Source organism: Marmota marmota, unplaced genomic scaffold (genome assembly GCF_001458135.2).
Source record: "Marmota marmota marmota unplaced genomic scaffold, marMar, whole genome shotgun sequence".
Classification (NCBI taxonomy): domain Eukaryota; kingdom Metazoa; phylum Chordata; class Mammalia; order Rodentia; family Sciuridae; genus Marmota; species Marmota marmota.
Window position 1 is genome coordinate 6,182,359 of NW_025999968.1, and position 22,268 is coordinate 6,204,626.

At 32.3% G+C, this 22,268-nt stretch overlaps 1 protein-coding gene across 9 annotated transcripts in view; it reads left to right on the forward strand.

Moving 5' to 3' along the window:
* Positions 1 to 22,268, forward strand: part of Spice1 (spindle and centriole associated protein 1) — a 58,955-nt gene that overhangs the window by 6,291 nt on the left and 30,396 nt on the right. For 6 of the 9 annotated variants that reach the window (XM_015478506.2, XM_048803296.1, XM_015478507.2 and 3 more), the window contains exons 2-7: positions 418 to 516; positions 2,608 to 2,655; positions 6,554 to 6,697; positions 11,113 to 11,212; positions 12,960 to 13,066; positions 16,374 to 16,489. In XM_015478506.2, the coding sequence (XP_015333992.1) occupies positions 418 to 516; positions 2,608 to 2,655; positions 6,554 to 6,697; positions 11,113 to 11,212; positions 12,960 to 13,066; positions 16,374 to 16,489 (614 nt within the window). Of the gene's footprint in view, positions 1 to 417; positions 527 to 2,607; positions 2,656 to 6,553; positions 6,698 to 11,112; positions 11,213 to 12,959; positions 13,067 to 16,373; positions 16,490 to 22,268 lie in introns of those variants that run through there. The other 3 variants (XM_048803295.1, XM_015478510.2, XM_048803297.1) reach the window with 3 other exon arrangements.

Genomic DNA, 22,268 nt, shown 5'->3' on the forward strand with positions numbered 1-22,268 from the left:
TATGAATATTCAGTTGTCCCGACACCATTTATTGAACTGATTATTCATTCCCCATTGAATTGTCCTGGCACTCTTATTGGAAAATAAACTGACAATGAATGTAAGTTTGTTTTGGACTTTTAGTTCTATTCTATATCTTTTAAAGTGATATTTATGTCTCTGCTACTTACTGTGAACTTTACAGTTGGATAACTCTGTTCCTTAGTTTTCTCTCTATAAAATAAGTAATAAACAGTTAAGTACTTCATGGAGTTACTGTGAGGATTAAAAAAGATACTATGTGTAAGATACTATACTTAGCATAGTATCTGGCTTATAAGAAATAATCTGTGATAGCTGATGCCAATATTACTACTGTTACAATTATCATCATCATCACCATCATCATGCATTTAAAAAATTTGATATTATTCCTAGATGTCATTGGTCAGAGTGAACCGTTACTGTCCCCGGGGAAGTGGAAGAAAAACACTGAAAGTGAAGAAGAAGAAAACTTCAGTGAAGCAAGAATGGGATGTAAGTCTAGGTGGAATAATAAATAATATAATGTTACTCTGGAGGAATAGACACGATGACAAGGGTCTAGCCTCTCAGAACCATGTTTTGAATGGGGCTCAGTAATTAATATGGTAGAAGAAGTTTCTAGGCATGTTGTATCCTTGATTTTAGAGGAAAAAGCAAAATTCTTTGGGATACTCATGTCCAAGCTCTTTTAAAGAATTATAATTTTCATGAGGCATAAAGTATTTTTTAAAAAAGTCCCTTCTCCTCCACTTTGAGAACTCATTGCTCTAAGGCAACTCTGATTAACCTGTGTCACTGAAGTCTATGAATTTTTTAAATTTTGGTACTTTTTTTAGATTAGCCTTTAATAACCAGTGATACCATAATTATGTGGGTGGCACTTTGGACTGAAAACGTGGGTGAACCTGGCTCTCTTACCCCTTGATTTATTTGTTGCATACCCAGAGGGTAGTCAGATTCAGTACAAGATTCTCTTAAGTACCTGGAACATATGAATCCTGGCTTCTAACCTGAGTATTACCTGGTATTATCTTTTGCAGCTTGATACTTAGGTATGGACATTAGACTTTAGGTGCCTTTACTTTCCATTGTGGAGAGTAACTAGTCAGAGACTAGTTTGGATCTCAGGGATTTTATTTTGGATTTGGAATATTCTGGATAACACTGACTGCCTTAGTCAGATATTTTGGGCAGATCTGATTGGCTAAATAGTTATAAGTGTTGTCTCCTTCAGAGTAGTTACTTTGGGAGGTTCAGGATTTATTCATTATGTAACTATTGGTCAAAAATTGAATCAAAACCTATCATTTGAAATTGTGTCAAGAACCTTCCTTGTTTATGCTTTTGTTATCTCCAGTGCTGGAAAAATTTTATTTTTTGGAGGTAGACTGCACTTGGAAAATAGTGATAGATCTTTTGGAGTGAATGGGGAGAGATCAAACTAATTAATAGAATTTTGATAAGAATAGCAAAACATTTTCTGAAATGGCTTATAATTAGATTTAAAGCAATTTCAAAAGAAAATAGTTCTAAGCAATAGTAGTACTGGTAAAATGATATTTTCCCCCATGAAAGCTAATTCTAAGCATGTCACTTTTTTGTATGCCTGAATTTTACTAGGATTATTAAAAATAGTTGTATCTCTCTGCATCAATGTGTAAGGAATAACAGTTTTTGCCTTAAAAAATCCTTGATCTAAATACAAATCATGGTCAAAAAATTTAGTTTTGAATATATTGGAAATTATTTTGGTTCAGTTTTCTTAGTATATCCCACCATTTAGAAGTGAAACTCAGCCAGTGATAGTGGTACACTCCCATAATCCCAGGACCTCTGGAGGCTGAAGCAGAATGATTACAAGTTCAAGGCCAATCAAGGTCAATTTAGCAAGATCCTGTCTCCAAATAAAAGATAAGAAGGGGTAGGGATGGAGCCTAGTGGTAGAGGGCCCATGGATTCAATCCCCAGTACTGGGAGAAAAAAAAAAAGTAAAATTTTAAATTGTTTTTGTTTTCTGCCTTGTTAAATCTGTGACAAAATGACTGATGTCATTTTGGAAAGTGCCAAATTTCAGGACTGCTATTTAGAGCTGTGCATCACATCATTCAAGGGGTTGCTATTAACATGGAATAGGATATTCATGATACTTCCTGGAGTTGTGCAGTGAGATAACCCTGCCATGTTGGTTTAATGCCTTTTATATAGGTCACTGTTTTCATATTTTATAAGGTTATGCAATGCCTATACATTTCATCTCTTATTGTAATAATTTCTATATTTAAGGTATTTGAAGATTACAATTTTAGTTAAATTTACTCATTTTGAATATATATTATCCTTGTTTATTCCTTGTTTTAATGTAACTGAGTACTTATCTTCTGTAAGACATCTAAAATTGGCCTGTTACTTTCTATAACACTGTAAATAATGTGTTAATTTTATATTGAGAATACTGGTTTCTAGAAAGAAAGAATTTTTGGTATTAGCGTTTTGAATCAATTTTCAGCCATCAGAACCTAGTAAATGTTAATATTTTATAAGAAAACTTTTTTTTTAAAGTGTCTTTTTTTTTTTTTTTGGCAGAATACTGTGAATGATCTAACAGTTCATCGGGCAACTCCTGAAGATCTGGTAAGTTTAATATCAAAAACAAAGTCAGTTGTCATTGTTTCATTTGGTATTTGATTTCTGACCTTCAAACTGGAAACCATAGTGACTTCTTAGGTGTTGTTCAGTTATATTTAATTTTTCTTATGCCTGTATAAAATAAAAAACATATCTTCTGGACTCTTGATTTTACCTAGTTAAGTCAATTAATCTTAGAATTTCATTAGATAGATTTGTTTTGCACTTCAAATATCTCTAGTCTAAAATTGCCCTGTGTACATCTCTTTTCCTATATGTCGATATCGTCAGCATTATTTATTACTATTTCATTATACAAAAATATTGATCTATCAGTATAATAATTCATCCCTTGAATATGCCATGCTCATATTTCTACATTTGAGCTATAATTCATGCTATTGTCCTTACTTTAACAGTTTCCCCATTTTCTTTTCCACCTGTCTAAATCTTGCTTTGCTTCTTTATCCTAGTTCAAATCCTACCATTTTCTTTTTTGTGAAATTTCTATTATAGGTGTTTTTGTCATTTCAGAATGAATTTTTTTAAAAAAATATTTTTTTAGTTGTGGATGGACACAATACCTTTATTTTATTTATTTATTTTTTTAATGTCCTCAGGATTGAACCCAGTGCCTCACACATGCTAGGCAAGTGCTCTATCACTGAGCGACAACTCTAGCCCCTAAAAAATTAATTATTTTTAATTGACATAACAGTTGTACATATTTGTAGGGTTGTTTGACTTGATACACATATGTAAATTAGGGTAAACATCTATCTCTTCCAGCATTTATCATTTCTTTGTGGTGAATATATTCAAATTTCTTCTTTAGATTTTTTGAAATATACATTTTCTTTATCTGTAGTCCCCTTAATGTGCAATATACTGTAGGTTTTTAAAAATGGATTTATTGAGATAAAATTTACATAGCAAAAAATTTACTCTTTGAAAGTGTAAAATTCAGTGATTTTTAGTATATTCACAGAATTGTGCATCCATCATCACTATCTAATTTCAGAATGTTATCATCATTCCCCAAGAAAACCATATGCCCATTAAGTCATTCCCTATGCCTGTCTCCTTCCATTCTGTGTCAATGACTCATCTACTCTCTGTGAATTTGCCTATTGTGGAGTTTTCTTATAAGTGGAATACCATATATGACTTTTTGTGTTTAGTTTCTTTTTCTCAGCATATTTTTTTTTCCTCAAGATTGATACATGTTGTAGCATGTATATGTACTCCATTCCTTATTATTACTGAATAATATTTTATTGTATGGATATACCATATTTTATTCATTCATCAGTTGGTAAACATTTGCATTGTTTTTTGTTTTTGGCCATTTTGCTGCTGTTAACATTTGCATACAAATTTTTGTGTGAACTAGGCTGTCAGTTCTTTTGTATACATACCTAGGAATAAAATTTCTGGGTCAGATAATATCTTCATATTTAACTTTCTGAATAACAGCTGAACTGTTTTCCAAAGACACTGTATTATGTTTATTCCACTAGTATGTATGGGGTGTTCAGTTTCTCCACATTATTGTTATTGTCATCTTTTTAATTTTAGTTCTCCTTGGGTATAAAATGCTAGCTCTTTGTGATTTTGATTTACATTTTCCTAGTGAGGAATGATGTTGAAAAGATGATGAATATCCTTTAAAGTGTGTATTGGCCATTTTTAGTTTATTCTTTGGAGAAATATCTGTTCATATCCTTTAGTCAATTTTAAAAGAATTATTTGTGTTTTTATTGTTGAATCATACAATTTCTTTACATATTCTGGATACAAACTCCTTATCCAGATATATGATTTACAGATTTTTTTTTACTTGTCTTTTTACTTTCTTTTTTTTTAATTTTATTTTTTAGTTGTAGTTGGACACAATATCTTTATTTTATATATTTATTTTTATGTGGTGCTGAGGATCGAACCCAGGGCCTTGCATGTGTTAGGTAGGTGTTCTACCACTGAGTCACAGCCCCAGCCCTTTTTTTACTTTCTTGATGGTGTCCATTAAGCATGAAAGTTTTTAATTTTTATAAAGTCAAATCTATCTATTTTTCCTTTTGCCACTTGTACTTTTAGTGTTATATCCAAGAAAACTAACCCATGGTTCATAAAGATTTATCTTTCATTCCAAGAGTTTTATAGTTTTAGCTTTTATAGTTAGGTTTATGATTAATTTTAAGTTTTATATTTTTGTATATGGTGTGAAGGAGGGGTTCAACTTCTTTTTTTTTTTTACAAGTGATATCCAGTTGCCCAACCACCATTTGTTGAGAAGTCTCTTCTTTTTCCCATTGAATTACCTTGGCAGTCTTGTTGAAAAATCAGTTGTCCATTAGTGGGAGGGTTTATTCTACACTTTCAATTCTATTCCATTAATCTATATGGCTTTCTTTATGCAATATCACAGTTTTGATTACTATAGCATTGTAGTAAATTTGAAGTCTTGGTGTTTGAAATTGCCCAACATTTTTTCTTCTCTGAACTGTGGCTTCATTTATTATCTAAATAAAACAGTGAGTATATGACATCTGTTGCATATCATTTAACCTTATATGGATATATCCAGTCTCTCTAGGCAGATTATTAATGCTTTGGGAGATAGAACGTAATTGTACCTATCTTTGTAGACCTTGTAGTCTTAATCCTATTAGGTACTCCTTAAGTATTTATTGAGAATAATAATGATACCCAATTGACTAAACATTTTTAAAAAAATATTTTTCTAGTTGTACATGGTCACAATAACTTTATTTATTTTTATGTGGTGCTAAGGATTGAACCCAGTGCCTCACATATGCGAGGCAAGCACTCTACCGCTGAGCTACAGCCTCTCCCCCTTAACTTTTTTTTTTAATGAAAAATCGCAAACTCAAGTCAAAGTGGAGACAGAAATATAAAGAACTCCTTTGAAACATCAGTTATTAAATTTTTACTATAGTTGTTTTATTTATCACATTTTCTTCCTTCGCTGAAATATTTTAAAGCAAACTCCAGAGAAAATGTCATTTTATGTCTACATATTGAGCTTGCATTTTAAAAATACAGACTTAAAACATACCAACAGTGCCATTATCATATTCAACAAAAGTAAAAACAATTTTGGAGAAATATTTAGTACATGTTAAAGTTTCTGTAATTGTCTCAAAAAATATTATCTTTGGGTTTGTGTGTGTATATGTGTGTGTGTGTGTGTGAATCAGAATCCTTGCATATTTGTTTGTTAACCTTTTAGTGGACAGATTTCTTATTTACATGGTGAAAACTCAACAATACCTTTTGTTAGATGACATGAAGTTTATTTACGTTCATAGTCCTGAATGCTAGAGTATTGGTAACATCAGTTATCTGCTTTTATTCTTTAGCCACCTCAGTGAATTCCTCCCTTTTAATTCTTAAGACTTGTGGCTGCATATCTCTTCTTCTGCCTGAGGAAATCCAGTTCCCTGGATTTCTGTATTTGCTGTTACTCACTTCCACATGAAACCTTCAGGGCTATAAAAACACTGTTTTACATTGTTCTGGGTCAGTGTGTGTATAAAATATTAGTTTTGACACACTAATTGATATTACCAGCCATTAAATGAGTTCTATTATTTGAAAAACTAGTTTAATGGATAGTCTTATACAAAGGAAGTAGAAATCAGTATTATTTTCACTGTCTTTTTAACTAGGTCTCCTAGTTATAGAGAGCTCCTTTTTTTTAAGATCATTTTTGAAAATTTAGAGGCCTATGAAAATTTGCTGTGAAATATATATAAACATGCGTATGTTGGACTAGAAAGGATTTAAAAGTGATTGAACAAGACTATGTTGTCCCACTATCCGAATAAGCAAACTCTTTGTTACTGAAAACATTCCTTCATAAATTTTTTCCTCTATATAGGTACGTCGTCATGAAATACATAAATCGAAGAATAGAGCTTTAGTGCACTGGGAACTCCAAGAAAAAGCTTTGAAGAGAAAATGGAGGAAGCAGAAACTAGAATCTTCAAGTCTTGAGAAAAGAAGATTGTCTATCATGAGAGAGGTAATGCTAAAATGCATTACCTTTAGAATTAGAGGAAAGAGATAAATAGGTTTCTTTTTCCCTCAACTTGATTGATATTATAGAGACTAGTTATTACTATATCTATATGATCTACATGTAGATTTTTAAAGTAGCAGCAAATGATGATTTGGCAGTTTGAATTCTTGCTCCACAACTTACTAGCTGTGTAACTTTAAGCAATTTATTTACTTTCTTAGCCTGAATTTTCTCATCTATAAAATGCCTTCTTTTGAGATTTTAATGATATAATACTTATATAGTGATCAGCACAGTCCTTGGTAAATAATTAGTTCCTTTTATATGTAAACTGCTATAGTTATTTTTCTCAGTTCAACAGCAGTGCTGTTAAGTTACTTAGCAAAACAACAGAAAATGAATGCTGTGTCCTTTATGGTTAGTAAACTATAAACCTGTGTGATTCCACACAGGTATTTGGCTTAACCTTTTGCCCAATATAGGGTTTTTGGACAAGTAATCAGATAATATATGGATAAACAATGTGGGAAATAAGAGGAGACTATAACCATAATTTTTTTCTTTTAAATTTGAGCTGAAATCATTGTAAAGAAATGTATATTGTGCTTCTTGTTCAGATTAGAGTCTCTGACACTTAGCTGTCTGGGTAATCTTTCATTGCAGGTGTAAATCACACTGTTTTTTTCAGAAATTTATTAGGGTTTTTAATGAAAAAAGGAAGTCTTCATTTTATACATCATCAGGAAAAATTATACCTACCAAATAAATGTTTCTTGTCCTTGAGAAAAGAACAGTGAATTGAAAAGAGAATGCTCCTTTCCAGATAAATATATTTTGGTGATTTTGGACAAGTTCACACACATTTAAATGTGATATGCTAATTCTCTTCAAAAGTCCTAAAAATACACATCTGACCAGGAAAGAAACCCAGTCCCCCTGAAATGTATCAGACTCTGAGCTTTTGTTTTCCTTCTCCAGTGGCTCCTGCTCATGTCCTGAATTTCTCATATAAGTAATAGATGTGGTAGAAGTAAGGTATTGGAAGTTGAGTGGTGAGAGGATGAATAAGGTTGCTCTGCCTTCTTTTGGTAGTGCAGCTTCCTTCAGTTCTAGTGTAGTGGTTCTGCACATTAGAATTACCGCGGTTGAGAAGCTCCATTAAAAAATTATTGCTGTATCTAGAGGCTGAAGTTGTAGTTTAGTGGAAGAGTGCTTGCTTAGAATGTGTGAGGCAGTGGGTTCGATTCTTAGCATTATATATAAATAAATAAAATAAAGATCCATCAACAACTAAAAAATGTTTAAAAAAAATTATTACTGTATCTGGACCTTTTACCCAGAGTGTCTGATTTAGTTGACTTGGAGTGTGATTCCACACAGGTATTTTCTAGACAGTTTCCTGTGTGATTTTAATGCGCTGGAGGGGTTGAAAACCTTTGCTCTGAATGGGATTCACTTGTTTCTCTTCTCTTTAACAATGTATTTTGGAATTTATTTCATGTTAATACTTAGAAATCAACCTTTTCTGTGTGTGTGTGTGTGTGTGTGTGTGTGTGTTGCTGAGGATTAAATCTAGGGCCTTGTGCATGCTAGGTAAGCACTCTTCCATGGAGCTACAAAGAGAGCCCTCTAATTTTTCTTTTTAACTCCCAGTAGTGTATAAATATACTAAAGCTTATTTATCATGCTTTTTTGGTGGACACTTAGGTTTTATATTATAATGCAGTGTAAATTTCTGGAACAAAAATCCTCAAAACATAGTCATTTAAACCAAATAAAGATTTATTTCTCTTTTATAAAATAGTTCATTTGTAAATGGTATTTGGTGGGAGACCTGTAGTCCTTCATTACATGACTTCTGTCTTGAGTATAGAATGACTGTTGCAGCTTTCTTCAGTTGTATGCAAGCCAGCAAAGAGAGGAAAAGACAATGTACTCCTTTTACATACCATCCAGAAATGTTAGTATCTGTCCTGGTGGCCAGAAAGTCATTGCATGACCATTCTCACTTGCAAAGATGGTTGGAAATCTACCTATATACTTGCTAAAACTTGGGAGTCCTGCTGTTAAAGCACAAAGCAGAAGAAAGGGTATTAGTGGATAAGTAGCAATGTATGCCACCCACAGATTGCTTCCTACCTTGCTACTATAAATAATGTAATGAATATTCTTAAGTATGTTTTTGGAGATATATATTTGTAAGATAAATTATTAAGAATTGCTGAGTCAAAGGATAAGTGTATCTTTTATTTCAGTGTTACTAAATTTGGAATGTCTATGTTTAAGGGATGTCATAATATTAAAAAAATTCTCAATAAGAATATTCATGTAGGCTTAATCATTATACACTGAAGCTCTCAGGACTCATCCCCCTGAAACTGGACTCCTAGATTAATATAAATCAAGAGGAAAGCTCTTTGGCCAGTATAATCTTAGATTTCATTTACTGTATGATATAATAGGCCATAGGAATCAAGCACAATTAAGGTTCAAATTTAAGAGGAAGGGAGCCTTTCATAAAGCCTTTTATAAATTCCGAAAGTGTAATAAATTCCTAAGTATCTTTGTAATTTCTCAATTTCATCTGGTTTCTGTTACCATGCAATAAAAGGGCTAGGATGAGGAGTTTCCGATAATGTTTTTTCTGGGCTCCTGACTGATCCTTTGAAAATCTAAGATGTACACCACTACTTATAAGTTTAATTTTTTGCTCTGCAAATCCATCTGGAGTATAAATATATACAGATGGGTTTACAGAGATCAGTTTACCTATCAAGAGAATTGTTTTGTGAGAGGAGTGATAAATCTCCAAAGAGCAAAGAAAATCCAGCACATAGATCTTTGGTCATTCAAACCATGTACCCAAGGAGCTTGGTCAGAGGCTAGAAGAAGGGGGTAGAGCAGTAGCTTTACTTGAGACCTCAATTATAACTAGTATCAGTTGCATCTCTGTAATTTCCTTCTGTTTCTTGGTTTTGTTAGATCAGTACTCTCTTTTTAAAAAAATATAGTGAACTCTTAAAAACTTCCATTAGGATTTGATTCCTATCACCACAAAAATAAATAAACAACAACAATAACAAAAAATCTCTTGTCATTAAGAGGTAAATTTTTATAATTTTTTCTAGTGTAGTGATAGATTAATAGATCACATTATTTCCTAAGCTTTTAATTGCATGCACTTGTAAGAGGACTCATCAGTGATAGAAATTTGGTTTATAGGATAATATAATTTACATCATAACAGTAGCTAAAGCTTCTCTAGAGTGCTGCATAAGTTTCCAGTGTGTCTACATCCTTGTAGCATCTCTGTAGGATTGAGGAGGTGTTTGAAACTTGGGAAATTAAGTTTAAAGAGGTTGGATTTTGCTTAGCATTTTTTTGTCTGGGCCTAGAACTCCAGTCTTCCAGCTCCAAATGTGCTCTTGATCTTACCCTTCCAAAGCTTACTCTTTGTGGAAGGAATAAATTCAGGACTTCATTCTTATCAACTGAGCTAGCTGACCTGCTTGGCCACAGCAAGTGAAGAAGGGGAAAAGTAACTTATTTTTCTTTCTGTATCATAAAACTACAACTGAGGTTATATTGTGTAATTATTTCCATGATACAGAAAAATTCTGGTAGGAATATTTGTTACCAGATGTTTTGACTTGAGTCAGTGTTGGAAACTAGGTAGCTTCTTAATTTTGAGACTCCTTTCAATTTAAGAATGCCATCTGGTGGTGGTAGATGGGAGTTGACTCATTTTTGGCCTGTGGCTTTGCTTGTAATTATGAAAGTTCTGTCCTGGAAAAGCGTGTAATCAGAAGCAGGAATGTAATGTGATTTTTTTTTTTTTTTTAGTTTCCAAATCTTTGGGATTAAAAAAACAACTTTTTTAAAACACAGAGACATCACCTTTTTGTTTAATTCTAACACTCATTTTTTTTTTTATGTAACTCATGACCCAGTGTAGATTATGAAATCATTTTGAAACACCTCTGAGTTTATGGCTCAAAGATTTTTATATTTGATCTTTTTTTTTCAAATTGTGGATGATAATTTGTTAATGGATTATGAAGTTGAGTTAGTATCTTGTCACCATCATTAAAAAATAGAAGTGAAAAAGAAAATATAATAGTACTTTTAATGCAGAAAGTTTGTTAAAAAACTTTTGTTTCATATACATTTACATGTATGTGAGTGTTCTGGGTTACAATTTTAATATGTATTACTTTGGATTGCAGCCAACCATTTGCAAACTACTAATTATTGTGATAGCCCCATCTACTGGTACTAAAGGATATTGTAACTGAAGGATTTTAGGTGGTGGTTTATGGTTTATGCTCTGTGCCTTTGTATAGTCTTTTCCTTTGTGATTTGAAGAGTATATATATATTTTTTTTTCTGAGTAATATTTGTTATTAACACATGTCTAGATTCTTTCTGATCAATACCAGATGCAGGATGTTTTGGAGAAATCTGATCATTTGTTGGCTGCAGCAAAAAATCTGTTTGATGTTCCTCGTAAACGCACAGGTAAATAGTTAATTAAAGTAAAGCTTCTTTTTCTTATTAACTATAGCCCACAAGTGGGTGTTTAGAAGAAATTTAAATTCATTTCTCAGGCATTATATTATTTGCATTACAAATATTCAAGGTAGGTAGTATATAAGGTTGTTAGGGCTAAACTTTATGTAATTTTTTTGCTTTTTACTAAGATTATTAACTTATAAATTATTCAGCAAAGGAAGATAAATCATTATATACTAAAATATGGTGTAATACCAGAAAAAACAAGTAACCCAATTAATAAATGGGCCAAGGAACTGAACAGATACTTCTCAGATGATATACAATCAATCAACAAATATATGAAAAAATGTTCAACATCTCTAGCAATTAGAGAAATGCAAATCAAAACTATTCTAAGATTTCATCTCATTCTAGTGAGTATGGCAGCTATTAAGAATACAGACCAATACATGTTGTCAAGGATGTAGGGGGAAAAGGCACTTACATTGCTGGTGGAACTGCAAATTGGTGCAACAACTATGGAAGGAAGTGTGGAGATTCCTTGGAAAACTTGGAATGGAACCACCATTTGACCCAGTTATCCCTCTCCTTGGTCTATACTCAAAGGATTTAAAAACAGCATACTACAGGGACACAGCCACATCAATGTTTATAGCAGCACAATTCACAATAGATAAACTGTGGAACCAAACTAGATGCCCATCAGTTGATGAATGAATAAAGAAAATGTGGTATATATACGCAGTGGAATACTATTCAAGATTAAAAGAGAATAACATCATGGCATTTGCAGGTAAATGGATGGAGTTGGAGAATATAATGCTAAGTGAAGTTAGCCAATCCCCAAAACCAAATGCCGAATGTTTTCTCTGATATAAGAATGTTGATTCATAATGGGGTTGTGGGGGAGCATGGGAGGAATAGACAAACTCTATATAGAGCAAAGGGGAGGGAGGAAAAGGGAGGGGGCATGAGGGTAGGAAAGACGGTGGAATGAGATGGACATCATTACCCTAAGTACATGTATGAAGATAGGAATAGTGTGATTCTACTTTGTGTACAACCAGAGATAAGAAAAATTGTGCTGTATATGCATAATATGAATTGTAATGCATTCTGCTGTCATATATAACAAATTAGAATGAAAAATTTTAAAAAGATCTTTTATCCTTTATATGGATAAACATAAATCAAATTTTTTCACTTTGTTAAGAAAAAATCTATTATTGTCTGATAATAACAAAGTAGCTTGTGTTGGATCAGTTCTCCCACAGATAACAAATATAAACAATATGAAATATTATCTTGCTTTAAATTTTTAAAAAATATATGCTTATTCAAGGAAAAATATGGTGTAATATACAGGATTTCATAATTTAAAATGAGGCTTGCTTTTCAGCTTATTAATATGTTACCATATAATTAAAATACTTGTATTTATATATAATCTGCGTAAAACAATTTGAAACTAAAGCAAATTTATTTTCTTGCTAAAAGAAACTTTGAATTTTAGTTTACTGATCTGTAAAATAATCATAGTACCTACCTCATACAATTTTGTGAGGGTCAAAATGAGTTAATATACATATAAGCATTTGGAACAGTGGCTGATATATAGTAAGCAATATATAAGTTTAAGCTGTTTTTATTATTTTAGATTTTCATATAATGATGCATATATATGGCATAGTAGAACTTGAGAACTCAATTTAGTTAAACAAAATCATCATGACTTATTTTCTGTCCTCAGGGTTTCCAAATGTAACAATGGCTCCTGATTCCTCTCAGAGTCCCATAATGGTAAATCAAGATCCTATTGCCCAATCTATCCTTAATGAGTCTGTCATAGACCCTCAGGTAATGTGATCTACTCACGACTATAATGCTCATGCTGAAATGAAGTTTAAGTTGATGTAGGCATTTTGGTAAACATTTTAAAAGCTTAAATATCAATAACTTCTAGTTGTGGTTGCTAGTTACTCAAGCACATTGCATTTTATATGAGTACCATTTGCCTAAATAAGATTGGAGACTGGATAGTAATAGCCAACGTTTATTGAGTGTTTACATAGGATCTAGGTACTGTTGTTATTCTCATTTAATAGAAAAAGAGACTGAGGTTCGAAAAAACTAAGTGAGTTGTTCAAGATCATGTAGTTTGCAGCAGAGACAAAATTCTAATTTAGGTCCTGTGGCTCCATAACACTGTCAGTACCTCTTAAGATATCTGATTTTCACAGAGTGCTTTTTGTTCATTTTTATTAAATTGGAATAAAATATACCTGACAACCTTGTTGTATGGATCTTGAGATAGATTACATAAAGTATTTAGCATGATACCAGGAACATAGTACTTCATTAAATGTCAGTCTCTTTTAATGTATTAGTATATTTAAAAGATATCTGCCCAGGAAACTTGGAATTTATGGGAAAATAATACTACATGAGGAAATGATACTATACTAATAAAATATTAATTAGCCCAAATCTAACAATTGAAATTTTTAGTCAAAATGTTAAGAATTTTGAAATAGTACATTTTTTAAAAGCTCATGAAGAAATAAAGCAGCTTTTTAAGATTGACTAGGACTTGCCTAGTCACCTGTTTATCCTAAACTATACCTTCCATGAAATAAAGGAAGAATCTTAAGTTGGAGGGATGATTCTTGGGAATGCAGGTCCAGAATCATAAAAGACAAGTTAATTATATTGTTTTCTACTTAAAGGAAATTAAGTAAAATGTTAAACATATGTAAAGTAACCAAATCCATTAGCTAAGCAAAAAAACATTTATGCTTTGGCACTTGTTGAAAAATCAACTCTCAGATATTCAGAAATTTAATCATCTTAGAACATCCTACTGTTGGAATATATTTGATGGAAGCTTTTTCATTTACTTAAATAAATTGTATAATGTAGTGTTCTATTTATTTGGCAATCATACTTTCAGTCATTTGGAGCTGGGAAACAAGTGTACGATGTATCCTAGCATCAAAGAATAAAGCAGTTAGATTTCATTCTGGTGAAGAGAAGAGTCCATCCTCATACGCGAGCCAGTTATGTTATTAGTAATTTCAAAATAATTTTCTTGATATAATTAGTTTTCCTAGCTGGCTTAATTTCTTTCTGAATTTACAACTGACAGATTAAGATCAGTGAGGTAAGCTTCTGAACATAAACCTGAGATAGCAGAGGAAAATGGCAGTGAGGGAGGAGAAAAAAGACACTTTTATAGGTAAGGAGAGAACCACTATACATCAGAAAAGAAACTGATGTTGCAGTAGATATCCTGGAGCCTCCAAGAAAAGATGCATTTATAACTGCATTACTTAAATTCTCTGGACCTTACTTTAGAACAGGAATGAGTGAGACTAAGTTTATATACTTGTTCATAGTGTAGTATATTAGGCCCTTCACTAGAGGTTGGGATACATGGATGAATAACGTATGTCTTCATTGGGATGGAGAAGTGGCAAGATCTGAGGTTAGAGAAATAGGCAGGAGTAGGTCCTGAAGGGCTAAGGACCTGGAAATTAAGAATAGAGCCACTAAAGGAGTTTAAGAAGCATGTAGTCATGATGAGATTGAGTGGTGTGGAAGATGAATTGGAGAGAGGCTAAGACTGAGAGAGGGTCTCTGTCCTAGCCTGTTTTTTTTTTTTTTTTTTTTTTTTTGCTGCTAATAACAAAGTACCACAGACTGGATTAGTTATAAAAATAAAAGTGGTTTATTTTGGCTCATGGTTCTTGTCCAAAATTGAGGGGTCTTATCTATAGATGACCTTGCTTCCAGAGTTTTGATGTGACACAAAACATCACTTGGTAAGAGAGAGATAACAAGAGAGACCTAGGCATGCTGGCTTTTAAAAGCAGAACCACTCTTGAGATAATCCATTAGCCTATTAATTCATTAATAGCATGAATGGATTTATGTACTCATGAGGGCAGGACTGTCAGTACTCATGAGGGTCCCACCTGGACCTACCTCTTAATATCTCATAATTGGGATTTAAATTTCAACATGAGTTTCAGAAGGCATAAATCATTTAAGCCATAGCAGCCTGGTTAGAAGACTTAGTTTGGAATTGTGTTGAGAAATGGTAAGGGCCTGGCTCAAAGTAGTGCAAGAGGAAGTAAAGGATAATGATACATTTGAGAGAGGTTAAAATGAGATAGAGTTGACAGGATTGGGTGGCTGATTAATTGTGATGGGTGAGAAAGAAGGATAAATTTCTTTTTTGCCAGCTTGGGCATCTGACTAGATGGTGGCAGTGTTCATGGTTTTAGGTAGTATTGGCAGAAAAAGATTTCTGTAAGATTGCTGGGAAAGACTTAGCAAGATGTTCAGTTTCAGACATATTGAGTAGGAATATCTTTTAGGCATTTGAATATAAATGTCTATGGCTCAAGAGAGTTCTGGTTGGAGAAAGAGATTTGGAAATTAACAGCATATGACTTGTAATTGCAACTTTGGACTTGGATAAAATCATTGAGAAAGTAGATCAAATGAGAGGAGAAAAGGCCCAAAGGGAGGACCTTGAGTCCCACCAGATACTAGGGAAGAGTAGAAAAGGAAAACCAATAAGGTAGATTTGGAAGGAGCAGCCAGAGAAAAAGAAGAAAATTTTTAAAAAATACAGTATCATGGAAGTTAAAGAACAAGTTTATCAAGAAAAATTTTAAAAGAAAGAAATGAATCATCATCAGAATCTAAGGTGTCATAGAATTGAGGGAAAACAAAGACAGAAATATTCATTTGATTTAAGAATAAACATGTTGATACTGAGTTTGCAGTGAATCATTTAGAGCAGTAGGGCAGAAACAAAATTGAAGGGTATAAATGGCATTTGAGAAATAGGAATAAATCTTTAAAGAAGTTTGGTGGTGAAAGAGAAAAGATAGTCAAGGTAGCTATGAGATCAGAGTAAGATGGGAGAGGCTTGCTTGCATTTAAGTCTTTGATGAACTTAAGCCAACAGAGAGATTAAGGGTGAGTGCTGGAGAGAGAAACTCCAATGGAGTGGAAGCAGGTAAGAGGGTTTGGGTTCCAGAATGTGTATGGAGTGATTAGCCTTAGGGAAGTCTCTTTCTGTTATGATAGAAAGAAAGGATGAGAGTATATATAGTCAGCTTGTGTTGTTATTTTTATTATTGTTTTGAGATAGCCTCTTAATGAAATAGATGATGAAGGAGAAGAAGGAATTGTTAATAGCCAGTCAGAAGAAAGTGAGAATGAATTGGTTAACTCTCTGAACTCTGAATCTAATACGAACACAGACAGGTATGTAAATATGGCATAAATAGCTACAGCTTTTACCTTTTTTTCAAGCCTATTTCAAATGTTTATTGCATCTTTTTTTTTATTAACAAAGGGTATATTTTTATTAAAAGTTTTTGTATTTTGATATAATTTCTGAAAAGTTTCAAAAATAGTAGAAATACCTCCTCTGTACTTTTCACCCAGATTTACCAGTTATTAACATTTCCCATTTTTGTTTTATCATTTTTCTCTTTTTTGTGAATTTATACACATACACACACATGCATATGTACACATACACATTTTTTAAAACATTTTTTTTGTAGTTGTCGATACACAACATGCTTTTATTTATTTGTTTATTTTTATGTGGTGGTAAGGATCCAACCCAATGACTCACACGTGCTAGGCAGGTGCTTTGCCACTGAGCTATAGCACCAGCCCCTACATACACATTTTTTGAGAACCACTTGGGAGTAAGCTACATAATACATGTTCCTTTATCTCCAAATACTTCAGTGTGGACTTTCTAAGAGCAAGAATATTCATTCACAGAACCACAATACACTTATCACAATCAGGAAATTAAGTTAATACCATACTACTATCAATTAGAGTTCTCTAATTGCCCCATTCATATTAATTATGGTCCTTTTTTATTGTTTGGAGAACCAATCATGATAGTTTATTGTATTTATTTTTCACATTTCTTTGACTTTAAAGATCTGGAACCTTTTAAAATCTGATTATAGTGTTTGTCTGTCATAATATCTTTGTGATTTCCAAGAAGTACACGAGCAGTTACTTTATAGAATTTCCTCTGATTTGGTGTTCTCTGATATTTCTTTGTTATTAGACTCAGGTTCTACATTTGGGGCAGGAATATCTCTGAAGTGATGCTAAGTCCTTCTCAGTGTATCATATAATTACACAGTGATGTCATGAGTGAGAAAGAAGGATAAGTATTGATGCTGTTAATTTTCATCACTTGGTTAGTGATGCCTGCCTGGTTCCTTTATTAGTTAATTATGTCTTCTATTTTTATGTTCATTTGTCACAGATTTGGCCAATGGGAGCATCTTCAAGTCATTCCTGTGTACTTTTTACAAATTATCCCCCTGTTCCCAATTTAATTTCTGGTACAACAGTCATGCCCTTGGCCTGGAATCAGCCATTTTTTTGAGAAGTCCTTATTTGTTTTATTGAAGAAGGGTGTTTAGAAATCAAGATCTAAGTATTAGGTGTGCTTATTGCACCTGACCATCCTGGTTTTTAGTACCTTTCAGCAGGTACAAACACAGATACACATATGCACCTATGGTCATATGCATATGCACATATCCATATTAATATTTTTTTAGTTATAAATTATGAGCTTATACTGATACTTTCAAGGCCAGTTTAACACTATTGGATTTTGATTAGTCTTTCTAATCAATTCTATATTTGTATCTCTCTTCTTTCACACTGAGATGCTTGTTTCTATGCATAGTATATTTTCTTCTATTCAAGCCTACAATGCATAGAAAGTAGTTTTGGAATTGTTGCTCCCATACTACCACAGAAATAAACCTACTAAGCAGAGTTCAAGGTTGTTAGAGGATTTTTTTTAAAGGTTATTCTATTCATTTGAAATATAATTAGGTACATTTTTCTATTTATATTCATTTTTAAGTTTTTCACAAAACCATACAAAAAGCTGTTTTCAGGGTAGTGTTATCCATGCCCTATCCCTTCTAATGATTTGCCATCTGTCCTTACTCTGTACATAACTAGTTTAATTAGTTTTGGTTTTATTCTTCCTGAGTTTCTTTTTATAAATATAAGCAGATGCACATATCTTTTTTTACTATACTTATGTAGCTTACTATATTTGCCTTTATCCTGGAAATCACCTCACAGCTATTTAAAAATTTATAGGCTCTCTTTTTTCCCCCCACTTTTTTATTGCAAATGAAACAGGTGCATACTTCTGAACTGTGTGAATGTATTATGGTTTGACCACTCTGGCCATTTAGATTTTTTGCAGTTTTATAATTCCAGAAATACTGCAGTGAATAACTTTGAAGATATGTATTTTTTTATTATGGGGGAGTCCATATTTAGGGAAAATTGTTAGACATAGGATTTAGGGCTTAACAGGTAAATGCTAAGCATTTTGTGAAGGCCATAATATTTTAATATTTTGCATTCTTACGGACTATATGTATGTGTCTGATCAACAGAGTGTATTGTCAGGATTTTTAAAAAAATTTTGCAATAATCTCATAGGTGGCAGTGATATCTTAGTATAGGTTTACTTTTCATTTCTTTTATGAGGTAAATTGAAATACTTTTCATATGTTTAAGGGACCTTATAGTGAATTCTCTATTTGTGTCATTTGTCTATTTTTCTAGGATTTGATCTTTTCTTCCTTAATTTGCAAATATCTTTGCACATTAAAATATTAGTCTTTTATCTGTGTAATCTAATGTGCTATAAATATTTTTCCTAGTTTATCTTTTACATTTGTGGTGGCATTTTTTTTCTTGCCAGCAAAATATAGTTTGAACTTAACTTTTTTTTTTTTGCATGTGGATCCTGAATCATACTCTGAAATAATTTCCCAAAACCCATATTATTGAGGAATTCAATCATGTTTTCTTTTAATACTTGTGTGGTTTATTTTTTAACATTTAGTTCTCTGATCACCTAGCTAAGATTACTTAACATTTTGGGGGGGTATATAATATGAGGTCTGTGTCCAATTTTTCTTTTGTTAGATGACTATCCAGTTATCCCAATACTATTTATTAAAAAGACAAATCATTCTTGCCCCACTTATTTGAAATGCTACCTTTGTCACATTGCTGCAGTCTGGCTGGGCACAAATCACGAGCCACTCAAGCAGGAACAAACTTTATTTCCAAACTCCACCAGCACACACCCCGGGGAACTCTCCTGAACGCAACCCAAGCAGCTCCTCCAGGAACACACCACACACCAACCGGAACCTCTCCCTCCCTCCCCTGCGTGTGCACTCACTCTTGGAACCTCCCGAACTCCAAAGTAGCAGGCGCCCATTGCAGCAAGAGCCATCATCCTATTACCAGACAGTAAAGGTCTAATATACAATTGAATCAATCCAGCATCATCTTAATGGCTCGCCTCTCAACCATTACTTCTGGCAAAATGCCAGGGGCCATTCCGACTGGGCTGTGGCTCTCAACATCACATATTAAATTACCATAGGTACTTGGATTCATTTCAGGATTTTGTACTCTAATTTGCAGGCCTTGTTTATCCAGTCATGCTTCAGTACCACACTGTTTTACTTAGAGACAAATTGTAATGTTTTAATAGACTCACTCATAGCTTTTTTTTTTTTTTCCCCCAGAGTTTTCTTGGGGATTCTTACGTATTTTCCATTTGAACTTTAGTATTAGCTTGCTTAACTTTGTATAAAAGCTTTTTGATATTTTCTTTTAGGACATGCTATATCATTAATTAGTGAGAATTGATGTCTTTTTGATGTTGAATTTTACTAAGAATAAATTTATTTTTCCATTTATTTCAAGTATACTTTTCTAAAAGGTGTTTTAATCTTTTTCTCCTATAGATTTTACATTTTCTTGTTTATTCTTAAATATTTCATGACTTTTTTGTTATTTTTTAAATGGCTTTATTATATGTTCTAGTTAGTTATCATTTGTGCTTGTGAAGGCTTTTGTATCTATTTTATCTCGATATTCTGTTACTTTATTGAATCTTGAGAGTTTTAGCATTGATTTTTCTAGGATTTCTAGGTTTACTATCTTGTTATCTGCAAATCAATAGCATTTTTACTTTTTTTCTTAGATTATTATTCTAAATAGTTTCTTTTGTGTATTATTTATAGGAGAGTATTAAATAATTGTGGATATAGTGGCATCCTTGCTCTGTTACTGATCTTATGAAAATGTTTGTTTTTTCTTCTTAAGGTGCTAGCTTCTTTATTGAAGCCTTTAAAAAAATGCTAGCAAATGTCTATCAAGTTTTTTTTAACATTTTTTTTTTAGAAGTAGTTGGACACAATACCTTTATTTTATTTATTTATTTTTATGTGGTGCTGAGGATCGAACCCAAGGCCTCACACATGCTAGACAAGCACTTTACCGCTGAGCCACAGTCCCAAAGTTATAGTTTTTTTTTTTTTGTGTGTGTGTGTGTTGATGTTGTTTGTTTGTTTTTTGTTTTTGTGGTGCTGGGGATTGAACCCAGGGCCTTATGCATGAGAGGCAAGCACTCTACCAACTGAGCTATATCCCCAGCCCACTATGAAGTTTTATTAAGTGTTTTTACCAGTAGTGATTGTTGAATTTTGTCAAGAACTTTTTTATTGTCTATAGAGATAATATGAAATTTCTTTAGACCTATTAATATGGTACATTATTTTATAGATTTTCTAATATTAAGCTATCTTTGCATTCCTGAAATAAATTTTACTTGGCCAAGGTATATACTTTTCATTAATATAGTGTTGGATGTTTTTTATTACTATTATATTTAGTATTGCATTAAATTTCGTAAGTGATTTATCTGTAATATTATTGTGTCTGGAGTCAGGTTGAGGTAACAATGTGATACTTGATTTCATAAGAAACATCTGGAAGTTTTTCTCATTTTTCATAACAAACATTCTAGAAGTTTTAAATTTCTTTTGTGTTTATGAAGGGTGTAATTTTGTGTAGCTTTGGGGTTGTCTATTCTTTGAAAGCTAATAGCTTTCTTCTGTAAAGCTGTTTGTGCCTGGTACTTTTTTTTGTTAATGAAGGTTGAAAATATATATATATATATATATATATTTAGAATATATTTTCTTAGGAAATTTTTCTATTTTATTTAGGTTAATCACTAGATTTCTGTAAAAGTATGCCAATAGCTGTGTACTTCTGAAAAATTTCTTACTTGGATATATGAGCACTTGGTAAATGAGCATTGTTACCCATCATATATTTTACTCTTCCTCTTTCCTTAAAATAGGCTAATTAATGATTTGTCCATTTTGTTAATTTTTCATAGAACCAGGATTTTCTTTATTTATTAGAGCTGCTAGTTTCCTGATTTCTTCTTCATCAATTTTTGCTTTTATTCCTTTCTTATTCTTTCTTTTGGTTTACTTTGTTTTTCTGGCTTTTTGAGTTGGAAAGTTATTTTCATTATTTTAATATCAAAAATAAATTAGTTAAGGCTCTGAATTTTCCTCTAATTACTTCAAATGTATTCCATACATTCTGGTGTAGTAGTGTTTTGTTACTTTAGAAATGAAGTAGTTTCAATTTATATTTTCCTTTTTATCTAAAAGTTGTCTATTAGAAAATTTAAAGAAAATTTCCAGAGCCACCTTATTGTTTCTAGTTTTATTACTTTGCATTCACAATGTGATTTGCAGTATTTCTTCTTGTGGAACTTAATGATGTTTTCTTTGTGACCTAATATATGATCACATTTTTGTGAATGTTCCATGTGTTTGCTTGAGAAGAGGTTATAACTCTATTAAAAAGGTATAAAGTTCTATAGTATTTCCATAAGATCTGCCTCAGGGGTTATGCTGTTTCTTCCTTCTTTATTTTTGCCACTATCTTATACTGAGAGTAATGTATTAAAAGTCTCCTGTTAATGTGTTTTTGTTTCTCTTTGATTTTTTGCTTAAGTATATTTAATTGCTTAAATCTTTTTTTATAAAGATGATGTGTTTTTTGGTACCTGGATAGTCATAAATGTTATTATATCTTTGGTTAATGACTTTTTAGAATTGTAAAGTATCCTTTGTAACATTTA